Genomic DNA, 21058 nt, shown 5'->3' with positions numbered 1-21058 from the left:
CTGGTGACTGGCTAGGCCACTCCATGACCCTAATGTGCTTCTTCCTGAGCCACTCCTTTGTTGCCTTGGCTGTATGTTTTGGGTCATTGTCGTGCTGGAAGACCCAGCCACGACCCATTTTTAAGGCCCTGGCGGAGGGAAGGAGGTTGTCACTCAGAATTGTACGGTACATGGCCCCATCCATTCTCCCATTGATGCGGTGAAGTAGTCCTGTGCCCTTAGCAGAGAAACACCCCCAAAACATAACATTTCCACCTCCATGCTTGACAGTGGGGACGGTGTTCTTTGGGTCATAGGCAGCATTTCTCTTCCTCCAAACACGGCGAGTTGAGTTCATGCCAAAGAGCTCAATTTTTGTCTCATCTGACCACAGCACCTTCTCCCAATCACTCTCGGCATCATCCAGGTGTTCACTGGCAAACTTCAGACGGGCCGTCACATGTGCCTTCCGGAGCAGGGGGACCTTGCGGGCACTGCAGGATTGCAATCCGTTATGTCGTAATGTGTTACCAATGGTTTTCGTGGTGACAGTGGTCCCAGCTGCCTTGAAATCATTGACAAGTTCCCCCCTTGTAGTTGTAGGCTGATTTCTAACCTTCCTCATGATCAAGGATACCCCACGAGGTGAGATTTTGCGTGGAGCCCCAGATCTTTGTCGATTGACAGTCATTTTGTACTTCTTCCATTTTCTTACTATGGCACCAACAGTTGTCTCCTTCTCGCCCAGCGTCTTACTGATGGTTTTGTAGCCCATTCCAGCCTTGTGCAGGTGTATGATCTTGTCCCTGACATCCTTAGACAGCTCCTTGCTCTTGGCCATTTTGTAGAGGTTAGAGTCTGACTGATTCACTGAGTCTGTGGACAGGTGTCTTTCATACAGGTGACCATTGCCGACAGCTGTCTGTCATGCAGGTAACGAGTTGATTTGGAGCATCTACCTGGTCTGTAGGGGCCAGATCTCTTACTGGTTGGTGGGGGATCAAATACTTATTTCCCTCTGCAGAATGCAAATAAATTCATATACTTTCCACAATGTGATTTTCCGGATTTAATTTGTGATGTGCTATCTCTCACTGTTACCAATAACCTACCCTTCAATTATGGGCTGCTCATGTCTTTGTCAGTGGGCAAACTTACAAAATCAGCAAGGGATCAAATACTTATTTCCACCACTGTAAGTACATAAGTAATGCCACACTGGGAAAAGAGCAAGGGTCCATCGAGCCCAGCATCCTGTCCACGACAGCGGCCAATCCAGGCCAAGGGCACCTGGCAAGCTTCCCAAACGTACAAACATTCTATACATGTTATTCCCGGAATTGTGGATTTTTCCCAAGTCCATTTAGTAGCGGTTTATGGACTTGTCCTTTAGGAAACCGTCTAACCTCTTTTTAAACTCCGATTCCATACTATGGACATTGCAGAAGCAGTACTGGAATGGGTCCAATAATGAGTTACAAATCATTTAATCATCCAGTTGCACATATACAGCCTTAACCACAATTTTAGCCAACACAGGTAAAGGTGAAAATTGGTGAACTCTCTAAATCCAAGGGAAGATTTTTTTTTTTTTAAATCACAGAAGCATGGTGCTGCTCTTTCGGTGGTCTCCAGTGTTGATGGATTACAGTGTTTGTCTTCCCTGGACCCTGCAGGCGAAGTGGAGTCTATTTTGGTGGCTTTTTCCTGTCAGTCATCAAAAAAGCCTTCCTCTGGCCTCTCCGTAATGGACAGCAATGACTATGGATGCCAGGTTGGGGTGCTCGCTGTCTTCATCTCATGGCTCAGGGTCAGTGGTCTGCGACTGAAGCCTCTTGGTCGATCAACCTTCTGGAGCTCAGGGTAATTCAGAAAGTGTAATTCTGCAAAGGTTTGGTAAAATTCAGCAGTATACTCGTCATTCCCAGGAGATTTCCCTTTGGGAAGAGATTTAATGGCATCCATAATTTCTTGTAGGGCTCTGATTGGTCAGCAGACTAATGGGTACATGTAGAGAGAAAGATTTATCTAATTTAGAGTTTTGAAAGGAGGTGACTAAAGGATGCTTAATATCCTTTACAAAACATTAAAAGGGTTCTTTGGAGAACTGAATTTCAGAGTCATATAGTTTCTTATAATAATTTTGAAATTGTTGGGCAATGTCATTATCACTGGTATATACGAGATCATCAGAGTCAATAATTTGGGATATTCTAGTTCTGTTCATCTTAGCTTTTAGATATTGAGCTAAAAGGTGACATGCTTTATTATTTTCTGCGTACAGAGTAGATTTTTGAAGGTGAATAATTTGTAATGCTTCTTTGGAGAGAGCTGTATTAAGGTCATATTTTAGTGATTGTAAAGTAAGGAGAGTAGCCTGGGTCATTATCTTCCAAAAATCTATTTTCCAGGGTTTTAATGCGAGCGATTTTATCTGCCAAATCTTTTTTCCTTTCAGAATTTTTCCCAGCTGAGTAACTAATGTGTCCTCTTATATTAGATTTTAATGCATCTCACCATGTAAGAGCCTTATAATCTTCAGTAGGATTAAATTCATAATATTCTAATAATTTGGTTTTGATATATTGAACAAAACTTTCATCTTGTAACATTATGGAGTTGAACAGTGGTGTGCTGGTAAATTTTTAACAGCAGGCTCTCCCCCCGGTCTAACTCTGCGCCCACCCCCCCCCCCCCCCCGGTCCACCTCTACGCGCCCCCCCCCCCCCCCCCCCCCCACCAAAAAAAAAAAAAAAAATTGCAGAGCTGGCTATACCCAGGGAGAGAGCCGGGGGTGGGGGGGGGTCATGCATTACTCTCTCTGGGAATTTTTTTTTTTTTTTAATGCTTCCAGGTTCCAATCTAATTCAAGTTTAACATGGGATAAAATGCCGTAAATAAATAGATAGAAACTCTGAGCATTGAGAACCTGATTCCCATAACATGATGTCTGTTTTAGAAGCCCATTACCAGGAGAAAAAAAAATCTCTGCACCAATAACAGGGTTAAATGTCATAAATAAGTAACTAAATAAATAAATAAATAAATAAATAAATAGATAGATAGAAATTCTGAATGTTGAGCACCTGATCCTTATAATATGACATCTGTTTTAATGGCCCTTTACCAGGAGAAAAAAAGATCTCTGCACAAATATAATACATGCTAGGATGTCCCTATAACCAGCCCCTCTAAATGACACACTGATTATGATTTATAACAAATTACTACTCTATGAAAAGTTATTCCATTACTATACTTCTCTGACCTCTGTGTACATCTGTATGCTGCCAAAGCTGGCATGTTTGAAAATATAAGCGAGATTGAATTGAAATGCTACCAACAATAAAGAACGACAACATGGATGCAGCACCTGATTCTTATAACATGATATCTGTTTTAGTGGCCCTTTACCAAGAGAAAAAAATCTCTGCACAAATATAATACATGCAAGAAGGTGTCCCTATAACCAGCCCCTCCAAATGACAGAGTGATTACATAGTAACATAGTAGATGACTGCAGAAAAAGACCTGCATGGTCCATCCAGTCTGCCCAACAAGATAAACTCATATGTGCTACTTTTTGTGTATACCTTACCTTGATTTGTTTCTGCCATTTTCAGGGCACAGACTGTAGAAGTCTGCCCAGCACTAGCCCCTCCTCCTAACCACCAGCCCCGCCTCCCACCACCGGCTGTGCCACCCAATCTCCGCTAAGCTTCTGAGGATCCATTCCTTCTGAACAGGATTCCTTTATGTTTATCCCACGCATGTTTGAATTCCGTTACCGTTTTCATCTCCACCACCTCCCGCGGGAGGGCATTCCAAGTATCCACCACTCTCTCCATGAAAAAATACTTCCTGACATTTTTCTTGAGTCTGTCCCCCTTCAATCTCATTTCATGTCCTCTAGTTCCACCGCCTTCCCATCTCCGGAAAAGGTTTATTTGCGGATTAATACCTTTCAAATATTTGAACGTCTGTATCATATCACCTGTTTCTCCTTTTCTCCAGGGTAAACAAATCAGAGAAAATATTTCTTCACTCAATGTGCAACCAAATTACCATTTATAAGAAGTTACTACTCTACCTATGAAAAGTTATCCTCTGTATACATCCGTGTGCTGCACAAGCTGGCATGTTTGAAAATATGAGATTAAATTAAAATGCTACCAACAATAAAGAACAACAACGTAGATGCAGCAGCTCATAAGTTTGCTTGATTTTGTTTTGGGTTTAACAGCAGCGCGGGAAGGGGAATCAGACTAACCTCCATGTGCCGGCTCTGTGCCTATCTGGGGCCGTGGAGGCGTACAGACGCCCTGGGCTCAACCAAACAAGGCAGATCGAACAGGGAGCATGTCGAAGGGAGTGCCCAATAACTTCTCTGTTTCTGTACAGCGCTGGCGTATGTGCACGTTGCAGGGGCAGTGGGGGACAAGGCAAGAAAGGCACTTGAGAATAGGCCCGTCGAAGAGCAGAGGAGCACAGCACTGAGCCTAAACATCCTCAATTTCTTTGTTTCATGCAGTGCCTGGTCTACCTGGAGCCTTGTCTCTGCCGAGTGTACAGCCCTGCTGATGCAACTTCCTGTGGGTGGGATCCGGCAGAGAAGAGGCTCCGGGTTGGTCAGGCAGTGGTGAGGGGGGATGATGAGGTATGCTGGCGCCGGGAGAGGAGGAGAAAAAAAAAACAGATGCTCATGTGCTGGCTGCCTGACTCTAACAACCGGCTCGCAAAAATCAGTAAAGTTTAACAACAGGCTTCTGTGAGCCGGTGCGAGCCGGCTCCAGCACACCACTGGAGTTGAATCTCCATGATGGCTTTTCATGATTGATCATGATATCTTCAAGAGTGAGATATTGGAGAATGATCAGACAAGGTCTTACTGAGAATTTCAGCATTATTGATAGTGGGCAGCAATGAGGAGGAGATAAGGAAATAGTCAATCCTGGAGTAACTACCATGTGGGGATCAGTAGAAAGTGAAATCTCTCTCAGTGGGATGGAAAAGGTGGCACGGATCAACCAATCCTAGAGTGGATTTTAAGTCTTGAATTTTTACTAGGGTTTTGGTAGGCCTCGGGGGACATTTAGATTTTCTATCTAAGATAAGGACTTGTATTTGATTGAATCCCTACCTATCACTGTATTCTGAGAACCAAATGAAACAATCTCTGAGATAATATTGTGAAAAAAATAAAGGAGAGTCAACATTTGGAGTATATAAATTAATTAACAAGAGATTCGAGTTATGTAAAGATACTTTAAGTATTACCCATCTACCTTCACTATCAGAAAGTTGTTTTTCAATACAAAACTGTAAAGATTTATGAATTAAAATAGCTACACCATTACATTTATGTGAAGCAGGTGAGAAACTAGCAAGAGAAAAAAAATTGTCTTGTAATCTCATACAATCAGACCCATTGAGATGGGTCTCCTGAATAAGGATTATATCAGCATTTAAACGTTTAAAGTATACTGACAGTTTTTTACGTTTTATAGGATTGTTTAAACCCTGTGCATTAATAGAGAAAATCTTCATTAAATTTATATTAGGAGATTCTAACAATAAAAGAGCAGATGGGCAATCAGTGAAATAATCTTTCATTTTGTGAATTAGTAAGAGAGTATACATAGTGATGCATAGTATATTAAGTTTGTAAGCCAACATTAAATGCTAGAAAACAAAGCACTAACTAACCAGCAGGAAAGTCTGCTGAGGAGAAATATAACCTGGGAAGTGGAAGTCAAGGCACATGGCAGCCAAGTCTCCCAAACATTAAAATGAACAGTAAGTTTACATCCAGTCAAATAGAAGGCATGAATATGTTTAAGCATATTAATGGGAAGTTTATAAATGCTTATAGGACAGTGAATAAGAGTCAATTGCAAATATAAACGATATCAAAGTGATCTTGAATAGAAAAACTGATACATCATTTTACGTTACTTTACTTTTTGAAGGAGTCCAAAAAGATTCTCAGTTCGGGTTCATCGAAGTTACAAGTAGTGTTGTGTACTGTCACTCGAATTCTGGCTGGGTAGAAAAGCCCAAATTGAGCACCAATATTTTTCAGGCGTTCTCTGAATCTGAGGAAGGCTTTTCTTTTTTGAACTGTGGGTTTGTTAAGATCTGGGTAAATGGAGAGTTACATTCCTTAAAAAACAAGTGGAGCCTTCAATTTAGCCCTTTGCAGGATATTTAAAGTCAGTGGGTTATGCAGAAGTTTGATGATCACAGGTCTTGGAAATTTTTGATATATGGGTTTAAAAGATGGCGCCCTATGTATCCGTTCAATTTCAATTTGCTGCGTGGGATCAAGATCGAGAATTTTTGAGCGCAGCATTGCAATAAAGTCACACGTTTGATCCTTCAGTCAATCCAATAAGGTGAATATTATTTCTTCTGGATCTATTATTTAGATCTTCCAACTCTTTTTTTCAAAGTATCTATTTGTTGTTTATTTTTTGGGGGGGGGGGTTAAGACTTACAATCAGGTTTTCTTGCACTTCATGTTTGTTTTCTAACACTTCAGTTCGAGCTTCTGTTGATGCGAGGTGAGTTTTGATGTCAGATATCTCTTCTTTTATATCAAATAGTTAATTTTGTGTGTCCTGTAAGAGACTTTTTATAGAGAAGAGTTCTCCCATAATAGTATGCAGAGAGATATCGGTGTCGGTTTCCGTCGCCATCTTGATGGGTGAACGAGGATCTTTTTTATGTAGTTTAGACGCTGAGAGTGGTATTGAGGATGGCTCGATCTTGGAGTGTCGACCAGCCATCGAATCCAAGAGTGAATAGTATCTTCCAGCCAAAAAGAGACGATAAAACTGTCTAACAAGATGTTAAACTCAAGATTCTAGGACGAAGAACTGGGAGCTGTAGAATTAGGCTGCCATGCTTCTCGAGGCTCACCAACACCCCCTCCCTGCTTCTCGAGGCTGATCAGCGCACCCCCCCCCCCCCCCCCAGGGACAGCACTTTTGATGCAACAGCCAGAGAAGGATCTCCATTTTCTGTCGGCAGCCCATGTAGTGAAAGTCTGAAGCAGGTTTCCTCAGTAGACTCATGTTGGATCCAGAAGAGTGGGCATTGTCCAACAAACTGGTTTGCACCATAGTAGATTGTTAGGGGATGCCAGTGATGGAACTCATTGACTACTGATAATGTGAAGGTCATCAGAATTATTTTAAGGTGGCTTGGATGCAGTAGTGCGAGGATGGTTCTAAGAGGATCTTATGTATGTGTTCCCTACTTGCTCATTTCATAGGACAAAAAATTCAGAGGATAGAGAATCAGTTGGGGCGAGCGATACTGGTTGTGTCAAATTGGCCTAGACAGCCCTGCCATGGGGTCTTCATGTGGCTGAAACTGGAGGACCTCCCTAGTACTTCCCATGACAGTAGAACGTTTGCATTAGGGCCTAGTCCTAATACAGGATATGGTTCAGTTCTGTCTTATGGCATGGGTATTGAAAGGACTCAGCTGTTGAAGCACAGTTATTCCTTAAGTGTAATTAAGATGTTGAGTTCTAGGAAGTCTTCTAGGTCTTTATGTCAGAGTAAGGAGGATTTTTTAGGTCTAGTGTGAAAAGCACAACTTCTCGCTTCTTAAGGCTTCTTTTGGTATGGTCCTGGAGTTTCCACAGGATGGCTTGGCAAAGGTTTAGCGCTATCCTCTCTGCAGGCTCATCTCATAGCCATTGCATGCTTAAGGAGGCACAAAGAAGGGCATTCTCCTGTGCTTTATCCAGATATTTTCCGTTTCTTGAGAAGAGTGAAGCATATCAGGCCTCCATTTTAAAGCAGTGGTTGCTGCTTGGGACCTGAACCTGGTGTTATCAGTCTTAGTGCAGACAGTTTAAACCTATGCGGAAGTTGACGATCAAGGATCTTACTCTGAAAGTGGTGTAGCCATTTCTCCTTCCATCAGGATTTCAAATTTGCAGATGCCCTCTTGTGAGGAACTGTATCTGTTCATGACCTGAGAGAAGCTTGTGTTACATTATATTCCATCCTTTCTTTTTAAGTGTTTTCCCCTTTCAGTGTTAATCCATCACCGTTCTAGTGTTTTGAGGGATTGGATGATTTGGAAGAGAGGAAATGGTTTCATCATCTGGATGTTGAGAGAGCCTTCTGCATCAATTTGAAGTAGACAAGAGTTTTGTAAGTCAGATTAACTTTGTGATGTTGAGGGGTCCACCAAGCGGTGAAGTGCAGTGTGGCAGAGTGAAGAGCAGCGCTAGAGGAAGATCTCTTCTGCTGGCTGGGCCTAAGGGGGACCCCTGCCAGCCAAACTAGAGGTCCTGTTGTGTCTGCTCCTCCGGGTCCTCCCTAGACTCCAAGGGGGGCCTGGCATTGGAGTTCTCTCTCTCCTGCTCCTGTCGGGACGCAATCACCCAGGTCTTGACATGAGGAGTGAGAGAGAGACCCCGATTAATTTTGCCCCTCCTGTCCTCCCCTCTCAGCAGCCCTGCTTCATCTGGACTGGTTTAGAGGGACTTGAGAAAAGAAAATTAGCAAGTAAGATCTAATTTGGTTATAGAAACTAGTTTAGTAGGTCAGTCTCCACTAGAGCCACTAGCGAGCAATCTGATTTGTAAGTGCTGTGTATAATGTAATGTTGCAGTGTTGTACTGAGAAAAAAAAAAAAAAAAATCTTTAAATGTTAAAAAAAACAAAAAAACGCAAGTCATGTAGAGCACATATAATCAAACTCTGAATTGAACCTTCTCTGGTGACAAGAATGATTTATAGATAATCCCCCTTCCCAAACTCCCCCATCCTAGTCCTCAAATCGTCTTTTACACATCCCAGGTTTTTTGTACAAAGCAATGCACACCCACACTAACAGTCCATACATCCAAAAAAAAAATGTCGCTTTAGCTACCAGCCCTACTGCCATGCACTCTATACATTATTAGCATTTGTATAGCGCTACCAGACGCACGCAGCGCTGAACACCTGATAGAGAGAGACAGTCCTTGCTTAATAGAGCTTACAATCTAAAAATACAGACAGACAAGACAATTAAGGGCGAGGGAAGTACTGGGTGAGAAGGAACAAGGGGAGGGCAATTGAGTAGTGGCTAGGAGCCAAAAGCAGTGGTGAAAAGGTGGGTTTTCAGCATAGATTTGAAAACAGGTAGAGATGGAGCTAGACGTACAGGCTCAGGAAGTCTATTCCAGGCATAAGGTGCCGTGAGGGAAAAGGAACAAAGTCTGGAGTTAGCAGTGGAGGAGAAGAGGGACGACAAGAGAGATTTGTCCAGTGAGCGGAGTTCACGGGGAGGAATGTAGGGAGAGATGAGAGTGGAGAGGTAATGGGGGGCTGCAGAATGGATGCATTTAAAGGTCAGTAAGAGAAGTTTGAACTGTATGTGGAAGCGGACAGGGAGCCAGTGAAGTGACTTGAGGAGTGGGCTAGTGTGGGTATAACGATTTTGGCGGAAAATAAGTCATGCTGCAGAATTTTGGACAGACTGGAGAGGAGAGAGATGGCTGAGTGGAAGACCAGTGAGAAGCAAATTGCAATAATCCAAGCGAGAGGTGACAAGGGTTTGGATAAGGGTTCTGGTAGCGTATTCAGAAAGGAAGGGGCAAATTTTGCTAATGTTGTAGATAAAGAAACAACAGGTTTTGGCGATCTGTTGAATATGCGCAGAGAAGAAGAGAGAGCAATCAAAGATGACTCCAAGGTTACGAGCCGAGGAGACGGAGGATGTGAGAGCCATTAATAGAGATAGAGAATGGGGGAAGAGGGGAGGTGGGTTTAGGGGGAAAAATTAGAAGTTCAGTTTTAGTCAGGTTTAGTTTCAGATGGCGTTGAGACATCCAAGCAGCAATGTCGGACAAGCAGGATGAAATTTTGTCCTGGATTACGGTTGAGATTTCAGGGGTGGAGATTTAGATCTGAGAGTCATCTGTATAAAGATGGTATTGAAAGCCATGGGATGAAGTCAGGGTACCAAGAGAAGAGGTATAGATGGAGAGAAGGAGGGGTCCAAGGACAGAACCCTTGGGGACACCAACTGAAAGCGGGATGGAAGTTGAAGAGGAACCGCCAGAGTGAACACTGAAAGCGCGAAGTGAGAGGTAGGAGGAGAACCAGGAAAGAACAGGGCCCTGGAATCCAATCAAGGAGAGCGTATCTAGGAGTATGGTGTGGTCAACAGTGTCAAAAGCAGCAGATAGGTCAAGAAGGATAAGGATAGACCTCTGGATTTAGCCAGCAGAGGGCGGAAACCAGATTGGAGTGGGTCAAGAATAGTTTGAGAAGAAAGGAAGTCAAGACAACGGCGGTGAACGAATAGTTGGAGGGACAGGTAGGGTCTAGTGAGAGTTTTTTAAGGAATGGAGTGAAAACAGCATGTTTGAAGGCCGTAGGAACAGTTGCAGTGGAGAGTGAGAGATTAAGGATGTGACAGATGACAGGGATGATAGTAGGAGAGATAGTGTTAAGTAGATAAGTGGGGATGGGATCAGATGAACTATACATAATAGTTTATGCAGTGTGGCTCTTTGTTCCTTCTATCTCTTCTTTCCTATAATAGTTTAGTTCTTTCTCTTTGTTTGTTTGTTTGTTTGTTTGTTTGTTTTTTGTTTGTGTTGTTATTGTGGAATTGTGTACTGCTCTGACTGTTTTCTCAGGAGCAGTATATTAAGTACATAATAAACTTGATCTGATTGTGCCATGATATCAGAATCAGCAGGTAATCTAACTTTCATTGTAGTAGAATACAGCCTTTTACTAAACTTTGCTTTGCAAATTAACAATATATTGGACACTACTCTTGCTAGCAGAGCATGTGTTCTATCCAACAGACAACAGATTCACTTGTGGGTTTATATCTAATGTCACACCAATCATAATGCCAAAGTAGCCCTAAACACCTGCTCAAAAATTGGTAATCTTTGGGCTGTCCTATGCATAGTGCTTCAACGTGCTCTCAGTGGGGTATTTTATAAAATGTGTACACATTTTCAGAGTAAGTTTAAATTTGTATGTGGGCATTTATGCACATAAGCACCTATATTGCTTGTATGAAATAGGCACTGCTGTGTGCATCTCACATGTTCATGCAGGTTTTTAATAGGGCTGCATTTCAATTAACATTTTTAATTGCAGGACATAGCCAGCAGTCTGTTGGGAGGGGAAGGGGACTTAATATATCGCATTTCTGTGGTTTTTTTGCAACTATATTCAAAGCGGTTTACATACTATATACAGGTACTTATTTGTACCTGGTGCAATGGAGAATTAAGTGACTTGCCCAGAGTCACAAGGAGCTGCAGTGGGAATCAAACCCAGTTCCCTAGGATCAAAGTCCACTGCACTAACCACTAGGCTACTCCTCCAAATGTCCTCTCTCTCCCCACATTAAATATACCTTTTACTGGTGGGCATGCTGAAGCCCCCCCTCCCCCCCCCCCCCCCCCCCGGTCAAAGAAATCCCCTTCCATCTTGTGCTGCCTCAGGAGTGAGGAAGTCAGTGTGGTGCCACTGCTGCCGGCATTCCCTGTGCATGCAAGGACAGTGCAAGTGTTGGTGGCTGGAGGCACCCCGTTCCTGCTCAGTTAAACTATGCTAAGTGGGCCAGCTGCTGATATTCAGCAGCACTTAACCAGTCAGTGCTGCTCAATGTCTGTTCTAACCAGCTATATCAAGGGTGGACCAGGACGGAGTTGGTGAGGAGCTTGGAATTATGCAGCCCTTCAGCTATTTTGTTTCTTATGACACCACATGACTGTCTGAAAGTCTGAGTTTCTCAGTGTCCAATTTTCCACATTGTTCTCTCTATCTTTTGAAAATAGGAAAAGAGTTTGGGTAATGCACAGCTCAAACCTATGGAGTTGAATGGGGGAGGTAGAAAACAAAATAGCTGGTATGAATGCAGTGCCACTAGTGGGGGGAAGGGGAAAGAGTTAGAAGGCTACGTTGATGGTTGGGTAGGCTGCTACTGGCCCCTAGGCCTTGCAATGAATATGAGGTTATGACATGGTGTTGTGTTTCTAAAATGTTTTATTACCTGCCAGGAGCAACTATTTTGAGCCAATGTGCTCTAAATGATCGCATAATGGTAGATGTATATGTATTCACTGGCCTAAAAGGCCACTCCCCTGACTTTCTTCTTTTCCATGTTTGCTCAGAAACATAAAGCAGCAAAAAATCAAGGAAAATCCTCCCAGCTCCAGAGCAGCAGCTTGCCTTTAACAGGTGCATCAAATCCATTGCCAGCCATCCCATCACAATCGAGAAAGTCACCACGAGCGGATGTAAAGGAAGTAAAAAGTACTGATCAGTTAGCATCAGAAAAGGTGGCCTGCTTGCTGGAGTTACCCATTACAGGAACAAAACCCCCAGTTACTAATGAAGATGAGATAAGTGGGGTCCTGGTTGTAGAAGATGATCTGGAGAACGAATCCACCAGTGCTTGTGAAGATTCCAGTCTCCAAGTTTCAGCTCCTATAAAGGATATTACAACTAACCAAAATCAGATAAGGGAGCAGGCAAATACTGAAACTGAAGAAACATAAGGTCCCTCTCATCAAGACAGTTCAGAAGAGATTATGCTGATGGCCAATGGCTACAGTGAGGAAGAGGGTAAAGAGGTAGCCAAAGGCCAAATCTCCCCTTCTGGCTGTAGGCACCCTTCTAGACACAAGAATAGATTAAAATAGTCATCAGAAAGAACTTACCTAATTATATGGCTACAATGTTTCTGTGCTGAGTCTTTTAGTAAATAAATTTTATTAAATTGAGTATTGTTCTCCATTATTTACAAAAAAAAGGCACAGCTTTAGCAAAATATGGTGTAGTAAGTATATATTTATTTATTTATATAAATTTTGCTCACACCTTTTCAGTAGTAGCTTGAGTTACATTCAGGTACAATTAGGGTTACCATATCTCCAGATTTACCTGGACATGTCCGGGCAACCAGGCAGGTTTTGCCAATCTGCCCATTTGTCCGGATTTCTGGACAAACAGGCAGGCTGGTGGGCGGACAAACGGGTAGATTGCTAGCCTCCCCTCCCCTTACTTACTACTGCCCTGGTGGTCTAGTGACCTCTTCCACCTTTGTAGCAAGGAAAGAGCCTCCTCCTTCCTTCCCAGAGCGCTGCCCTGCATGCATCCTTCCTGTTTCTGATCTCGGCGCTGATTCAAAATGGCTGCCGAGAGTTGAAGTGACCTCGTGAGACTTCAACTGTTGGTGGCCATTTTGAATTGGCGCCAAGATCAGCAACACGAAGGATGCATGCAGGGCAGCACTTCGGGCAGGAAAGAGGGGGCTCTTTCCTGCCCCGAAGAGGTCACTAGACCTCCAGGGCAGTAGTAAGGTAGGGAGAGGGGAAAATGTGACAGGGGTAGAGTGAGGGTGTGAAAGGGAGCGGGGCATGTGTCCTCATTTTTGAGGGACAAAATATGGTAACCCTAGGTACAATGGGTATGAACACCTCAGAGCAAAAGCAGGCCCTGTGTCCCTTTTTGTATTTCAGCTATCCCCTGACAAATAACATCAAGCCTTAGAAGAAAAATAGGCCATGTCCATGGCTAACAATTCTTTTTACTGAAATTACTTGTCTATCCTGATTTTATGTATACTTCATAGGTAGATTACCATATCTCCCATTGTAACAACGTGGACTTTTGGGCTGCTTTTGTCTCCCAGTTAGGGTTACCATTCGTCCGGATTTCCCCGGACATGTCCTCTTTTTTAAGGCATGTCCGGGGCGTCCGGCGGGTTTTGCCGTCTGTCCGGATTTCTGGACAAACGGGCGGGCAAGCGGCACCGTGGTTCTCCCCTCCCCTTCCTATCTGCCCTGGTGGTCTAGTGACCTCTTCGGGGCAGGAAAGAGCCCCCTCTTTCCTGCCCGGAGCGCTGCCTTGCCCTTCATCCTTCTCGGTCTCAGCTGGGGATTCAAAAAGTTGAAGTCTTGCGAGGCCGCTTCAACTCTGGGCAGCCATTTTGAATCCCCAGCCGAGACTGAGAAGGATGCAGGGCAAGGGCAGGAAAGAGGGGGCTCTTTCCTGGCCTGAAGAGGTCACTAGACCACCAGGCATAGGCGCCCGGTATAAGAGGCTTGGAGAGGCTAAGCCTCCCCCCTGCTGCAGCAGAATGGATCAGCTGTGGAGTCCAGCTGCTCTGAGGGGATTAAATTGTTGATTTACCTCCATCCTCACAGCAGGAGCTGCAGTGAAAAGCCCTCTAGCAGTTGTAGAAATTGGTTTATGGTTTGTTTACCTTACTGCTGGGAAAGCAGGGGGGGTTGGCTGGAGGTGTCCCGGGTTGCCAGGGAGATATTTAAGGAGGATGACTTCCTGACCTGCACTGAGGACAGATAGCAGCAGAATGGATACTGGGCCAGCATGATCAGAAAAAGTCACCAGACAACAAAGGTAGAAAAGATCATTTTATTTTCATTATAGTGCTTGGAATATGTCACTTTGAGAATCAGGTGCTCAACATTAAAAGTTTATATTTATTTATTTATTTACTTATTTATGGCATTTTATCCCACATTAAACATGAATTAGGGTGTTTTGTGGCTCTACATGAGAATTGTGATGATATGATCCCTTGTTTCATATTGTTGACGGTCTGCATTTTCCGTATGGGTGGTATATTGGTGTATTAGGTCTGCCCAGTGTAATATTTATGGTACAGTAAGGTTCTGTGTGTGTTTTTGGACAAAGTTGTGCATAGTGTTTTGCAGTTGAGCGATTGTGGTCAGAATATGCTTTGAGCAACCACTTTATTCTTTGACATATGATACATATCTAATATCTAAATTTAATAAAAGGTATTGTGACTTTTATTTATTTATTTTTTCTGCATGTTATCAATTATGGATTTAAGCTCCACCTCTGGCCCACCCCTAACCCTGCCCCCTTTAGCCTCCCCAAACAGTTGGGCCACCAACTGCCTATGCCACCAGAGCAGTAGATAGTAAGTAAGGGAAGGGAAGGGGAGGGGAATATGTGACCTGGGGGAGGGGAGGTGATGGGGCAGGGGAGGGGAATATGTGACTGGGCGGGATGAGGATCCGAAAAGGATGTGGTGTGGGCAGGGCAGGGGCTGTGACTTGTCCTCTTTTTCAGAGGACAAACTATGGTAACCCTACCCACAGTGTACAAGTAGTTGACTCGCTTCTTAGAAAGAGACAAGAATTAACATCCAAAATGGGAACAATAAGAAAAACACCCTGGAAACAATGCACAATTTTTTTTTATTTGATGCTGCATAAATATTGCAATTTAGTATTTTTCTTTAAAATACATTTAAGGATAGCTATCGCCATCACCCTACCACGATTAATCCTTTACAACAACTGAATTTACTGCCATAGGTGACAATTATAGATCAAGAGTAGTAGCTTCTACTGGTACATCAAGATTAAACGTATTTTATATTACATAAAATAAGCAAAGTTTTGAGAGGTGATGGTTTTAGTAGAAAGGAACTATCACATGATCTCTGTGCCTATTTCCTCTACTGCTGTTACTTGCGCCTTGTTGACTTGCTGTTGGAACTCACGGCGAGCCTGCCTATTGGATTCAAGTAGTTCCTTCAGTTGGGTATGCAAGTGGTCATTCTTTTCTTCTATGTGATCCAACCATGAATTGATTTGATCCAGCATGGAATTTATTGCTATATATTCTGGGGGGGGGGGGGGGGGGGGGAGGGGAGGAGACCAAATGCACACAACTTTCACTATTGCAACCACAATTTCAAAACGTTTTTTCTCGTTCTAGCTCACCGCTAGATTTCCACGTCATTTATTACATTAAAGCCGAGTCAGGACTGGTTTCTACCAAAAAAAAAAAAAAAAAACTAAACCGGTATTACATACAGTTACATCAATATGCCACCGGCTATTAAACCAAACAATTCGACGCTGACAATATTGGCTTTAACAAAAACAAAAATCTTCAAACACCCCCCCTCCCCCCAATAAATAAATAAATAGCGAATCAGTGTAGGGAAGCACCCAACCCATACAAAGAGAGCGACAGAAAGCATAGTGGAGGAAATATGCATTTGAACATTTTTTTTTTTTTTCCCCGTACCTTCCTCGTCTCCGGAATCCGCCGGGACGAGCAAATCGCCGTTTGGTCCCGACATTGAGAATAGCAAGACGCTTCTGAGGGACAGCTCAAGGAGGTTTGATTGAGCATAGGAGACGGCACGAGACTATCTAGCCCATTATATGGGTTGAAGCCAGTAGGCGTAGCTTGCTGGCAGTGGGCAGAGTAACAAGTACACCCAGAACAATAGCAAACGCCATTGAAAGCAATAGTAAAAGATTGTTAGAAATAATGGACTGCAAATGCGAGGTCCATCTGTAAAAACTGAAAAACTGTTCCAATTGGATAGGCAGTGCCTTAAAGAGTGGAGGAAAAACAGATTTGTATTTTCACTTATTTTACAACTTTTTAATTTATTTGAAAGTGTCCCATATGTAGACATCACATCAATATCATTAAATCAAAACTGAATATCACTAAAACACCTTCAAAATTATTGGAACTGGTGGATAAAGGCTGTATTTTGTGCTCATTTTTCTACACTGTTCTATACATACATGGCCAAATTTCAGTGAGGATATCCTGTTTACTGATTGGTTCATCTTAAGTGTTGTGGGAAGCATGGTGTTATAAAGATTGGGGGAAAAAATAAACTCACTTCATTGGGGCACATGGAATCACATCTTCACCTCATTTCTTTTGTACAAATGGATTATTCTGTTTTGAGCATGTTTCAGGGACAAGTGTTTTTCATAAGTCAAAATAATACAAGTAAATATGTCTTTCCTGCAGATCTCTCATTTGTTTAAACATAAATGGGCTATAAGCCTGTAATGCAGTCCATTGGTTTTCTTATATTTTTTTTTTCCTTGTGATGAGTTATACTGTGCCAAAACTGGAAATACAGTGAGACAGAATAGTAGAATTCAGTAACATCTAAAACTTAATTAACATTATAATTGTGTTCGCATTTGGGTAATAACTGAGAAAATGCTGTTGAAAACTAACTTGAAGAAGAAATAAATATGTTTCACAGAACTGTAAAATGTTGGCACATTTAGACTGATTCTGGACTTCTGCATGAAGGTAGTTCTGTCCTCATTATTTCATATTTTTTAATAGAAGTAATAAACATTATTAAGTACATTTTTATAATATACCACTGCATTCCACAAAACAAAGGAGCAAGTTCCCTCAAGTTATCTTTCTCTTTTGAACTAGGCACAGAAAGACAACAAAAAAAAATAAAGATTTTAAATGCTCCCAGGCTTCAACCTAATTCATGTTTAATGTGGGATATAACTGCCATAAATAAGTAAGTAGAAACTCTGAATGTTGAGCACCTGATTCTCATCTGTTTTAGTGGCCCTTTACCAGGAGAAAAAAAATCTCTGCACGTATATAACACGTTCTATGGTGTCCGTATAACAGCCCCTCCAAACGACACACTGATTATGATTTACACAAAATTAATACTCTACCTATGAAAAGTTATTCCATTATTATACTTCCTCTGTGTACATCCCTATGATGCACAATCTGGCATGTTTGAAAGTATAAGTGAGATTAAATACAAATTCTACCAACAATAAAAAAACGACAATTTGGATGCAGCAGTTCATATGTTTGCTTTGTTTTGAATGTATGCAGAACAATGGCTGCACATGAAACAAAATATAACCTAAGTGGATTCAACTTTTTGATGTCACGCCTCCTGTGCTCAATCAAACTTCCTTGTTCATTCTCCTGAAGGAGGTTTAATAGACTAGAGACCAAGTGACATCAAAACATTGAAACCAATCAGGTCAGTCTCAATTTGCCCTTCCCTGCGCAGCCGTCATCGCCCTACTCTCAAAATAAAGCAAGCAAACCTATGAGCTGCTGCATCCACTTTGTTGTTCTTTATTGCTGGTAGTGAAGGAGTGGAACGCCGGATACTACTCGAATACTATGAGTACTACCCGAATACTACTGAACAACAGAACAACCTCATGTTTTGTGCCTACTGATGGACTTATACTTATGCACTCTACCTCTGCTTTTGGCTGTTTAGCCATACTTTATTACTGCACTGGACATTTGTGCCTTATCCAGTTTTACTGTTTACTAACGAAAGAAGTTTTGCTGTTTACTAATGTAAGGACAGAATGCAGTATTATTAGACTTATAGCTTGTAACAGTAGTTTGCAAGGCCTATACAAGACCAGCTTGCATGTAGCAACGCGACCTTGGAGGGTGCTGACACCCCCTGCATTCCTGAGCCGAACCTTATCTCCTGTGCTAGAAAGGAGCATTGTGTGTGTGTGAAGAATAAGCTGCTAAGTTTCGTTTTTCTTGCCAGTATCATTTCGCTGTTATGACGTGTGTACGTACTGGGACTACAATTTTGTACTGTAAGAACTACAATTGTTTACTGCGCATGCCAAATGTGATGTGTAAGGGGCCTAGTGCGCAGGCCCAGTAGGGAAGTATAATTGTAAGTGTCAGGTGATTCGCGACACACAGTGTCCCGAGACTACTCGGTACTGTTCACTTGCTAGCAATAAAGTTGCCTTGTTTGGAACCAAAATTTGCCTTTCATCTCCTGATTTCCCACCTGTTTCAGTAGCATTTGTATTTAATCTCACTTATATTTTAAAACATGCTGGCTTGTGCAGTATATGGATGTACACAGAGGAAGCATAATCTATATATATAAAAGGCAAGACCAACGTTCTATGAGGCAAGACCAACGTTCTATGAAGCCTCCAGCCGGAAGTGTGAAGCGCCAGAGATATCCGGTTTCCCCATGAGTGAAGGAAAACAGCACAGCACGAAATCCCTCTCTCTGTAACAGTGAAGGACTCAGAGGGGGAGGGGAGAGAGATGCCCTCACTCTCTCTGTAACACAGAACAGCAGGAAACTTAACACTGAAGGACTGGACTCCAAAGGGGGAGGGAGAGAGGGCAGAGGGCAGGGACACACACTCCCACATGCACACTCTGAAGAAAACCTTGCTAGCCCCCATTTCATTTGCATCAGAAACGGGGCTTTTTTACTAGTAACTGAATAAAGTTGAATAGGTAGAGTAGCAATTTGTTATAAATCGTAATCAGTGTGTCACTTGGAGGGGCTTGTTATAGGGACACCCTAGCACAGGGGTGGGCAACCTCGCTCCTGAAGGGCCACAGCCCAGTCGGGTTTTCAGGATTTCCACAATTCATATTTATGAGATCTAGTTGCATACAATAGAGGCAGTGCATACAAATAGATCTCATGCATAGTCCAAGTTTCTAAGTTTATTTAGGTAATCAATAGAAATCAAACAAAATAAAACATGTAACATAAAATAAGATGATACCTTTTTTATTGGACATAACTTAATACATTTCTTAATTAGCTTTCGAAGGTTGCCCTTCTTCGTCAGATCGGAAATAAGCAAATGTGCTAGCTGACAGTATATATAAGTGAAGCATGCAAGCCTTTCATTGACAGTCTAACAGGGTGGGTGGGAGGTATGCATGGGGACATCAAAGCATTCAATTGATAGTCTAACAGGATGGGTGTGGATAGTTGAGGGGAGGGTGATAAACAGAGAAATACAACTTTATGGTTTATAATGGGCTAGAAAACCCAGATCCTTGTTAAGTCCTGTCTGTTGGGTGTCAAAATAGTCAATCATTCTGACTTCAAAGGTCTTACATTCCTGTATTGTTGTAAAGTTACCTTTCAGGATTCTCACTGTGAAATCACTGGTACAGTGTCCTGGTCCTGTAAAGTGCTGACCAACAGGGGTGGGAGCCCTACTGGCACCAGTATTGTTCATGTGATGTCTATGTAAATTGAATCTTGTCTTAAGCATCTGGCCTGTTTCTCCAATATAGCATTCTTCGTTACATTTTTTACACTGAATGATATATACCACATTGGAAGATGAGCAAGTGAAATATTCCTTTATGTTGAATATCTTTCCTTTGTGAATGACTGTGGGGTCCTGTGAAATGTTTTGGCATAGCTTGCAGCTGGATAAATTACAGGGAAGTGTGCCCTTCTGTTCCTTTTCAATCTGTGTTGGGAGTTTACTTCTGATTAGCTTGTGTTTTAAGTTGGGTGGCTGTCGGAAGGCCAGTACTGGTGGGGATGGGAATATCTCTTTCAGTAATTCATCCTCCTGGAGTATAGGTTGTAGATCTCTTATGATTTTCCTCAGTTTTTCCAGCTCTGGGTTGTATGTCACTACAAGGGGGATTCTGTCTGTGGCTTTTTTCTCCTTGTACTGTAGCAGATTTTCCCTGGGTGTTTTGAGGGAGGAGGCAATATTATTGGAGATTATTTTGGGGTTGTATCCTTTCTGTTTGAAGGATGCAGTCAGGCTTTTAAGGTGTCTGTCTCTGTCTCCTGGGTCAGAGCAGATATGGTGGTATCTTGTGGCTAGGCTGTAAATGATGGATATTTTTGTATATGAAGGATGGAAGCTGGAGTTGTGGAGGTAGCTGCATCTGTCTGTGGGTTTCTTGTATATAGATGTTTGTATACAGCCATCACTGACCGTGGTGTCTAAAAAATTGACTTTTTCTGGGAAGTAGTCAATTTTGAATCTGATTGTAGGATGGTATGTATTGAAGGACGAGTAAAATTGTTTCAGAGTTTCTTCACCCTCTGTCCAAATCATAAAAATGTCATCGATGTACCGGTAGTATTTTAGAGATTTGGTCTGGTGTGTATTCAGAAATGTCTCTTCCAGCTCAGCCATAAAAAGGTTAGCATATTGGGGTGCTGTCCTGGTGCCCATCGCAGTGCCCATTATTTGTAGATAGATATCATTGCTATTATTTAAAATTTGATATATAGCTCAATTGAAAATCTAGGTGGTTTACAACATTAAAATATTCACAGAAAGGAAAGGAATGCCAATTAAGATAAGATAGAAAAATAACAACAAAAAAGTCATTCAGGAAATCCTGAAAACATGTCTGGGTTGTGGCTCTTGAGGACCGAGGTTGCCCACCTCTGCCCTAGCACGTGTTATATTCATGCAGATATTTTTTTTTCTCCTGGTAAAGGG

At 42.3% G+C, this 21058-nt stretch overlaps 2 protein-coding genes and 1 long non-coding RNA gene across 3 annotated transcripts in view; 2 read left to right on the top strand and 1 right to left on the bottom strand.

Moving 5' to 3' along the window:
- The window catches only part of CIZ1 (CDKN1A interacting zinc finger protein 1), a 100947-nt gene extending 88202 nt beyond the window's left edge, over positions 1 to 12745 (top strand). The window contains exon 16 of the mRNA XM_030207927.1: positions 12134 to 12745. Coding sequence (XP_030063787.1) covers positions 12134 to 12520 — 387 coding nt within the window. The 3' untranslated portion in view covers positions 12521 to 12745. The remainder of the gene's footprint in view (positions 1 to 12133) is intronic.
- A 94-nt stretch (positions 12746 to 12839) lies between these two features.
- LOC115472321 lies at positions 12840 to 18204 on the top strand. Its single transcript, XR_003942503.1, has 3 exons — positions 12840 to 12872; positions 13423 to 13655; positions 18194 to 18204. It is a non-coding gene; the product is annotated as an uncharacterized LOC115472321 (long non-coding RNA).
- On the bottom strand, positions 15249 to 16162 carry C6H9orf16 (chromosome 6 C9orf16 homolog). The gene is made up of 2 exons (XM_030206551.1): positions 16056 to 16162; positions 15249 to 15645 (listed from the first exon to the last, which is right to left on the bottom strand). The coding sequence occupies exons 1-2, from the start codon at positions 16108 to 16110 to the stop codon at positions 15452 to 15454; spliced, it is 249 nt and encodes an 82-aa protein (XP_030062411.1). The 5' UTR covers positions 16111 to 16162; the 3' UTR covers positions 15249 to 15451.
- Positions 18205 to 21058: the final 2854 nt, after the last annotated feature.

Source organism: Microcaecilia unicolor, chromosome 6 (assembly GCF_901765095.1).
Source record: "Microcaecilia unicolor chromosome 6, aMicUni1.1, whole genome shotgun sequence".
Lineage (NCBI taxonomy): Eukaryota > Metazoa > Chordata > Amphibia > Gymnophiona > Siphonopidae > Microcaecilia > Microcaecilia unicolor.
Note: the sequence above shows the minus strand (reverse complement) of the source record. Positions and strands in the feature narration are given on the sequence as shown.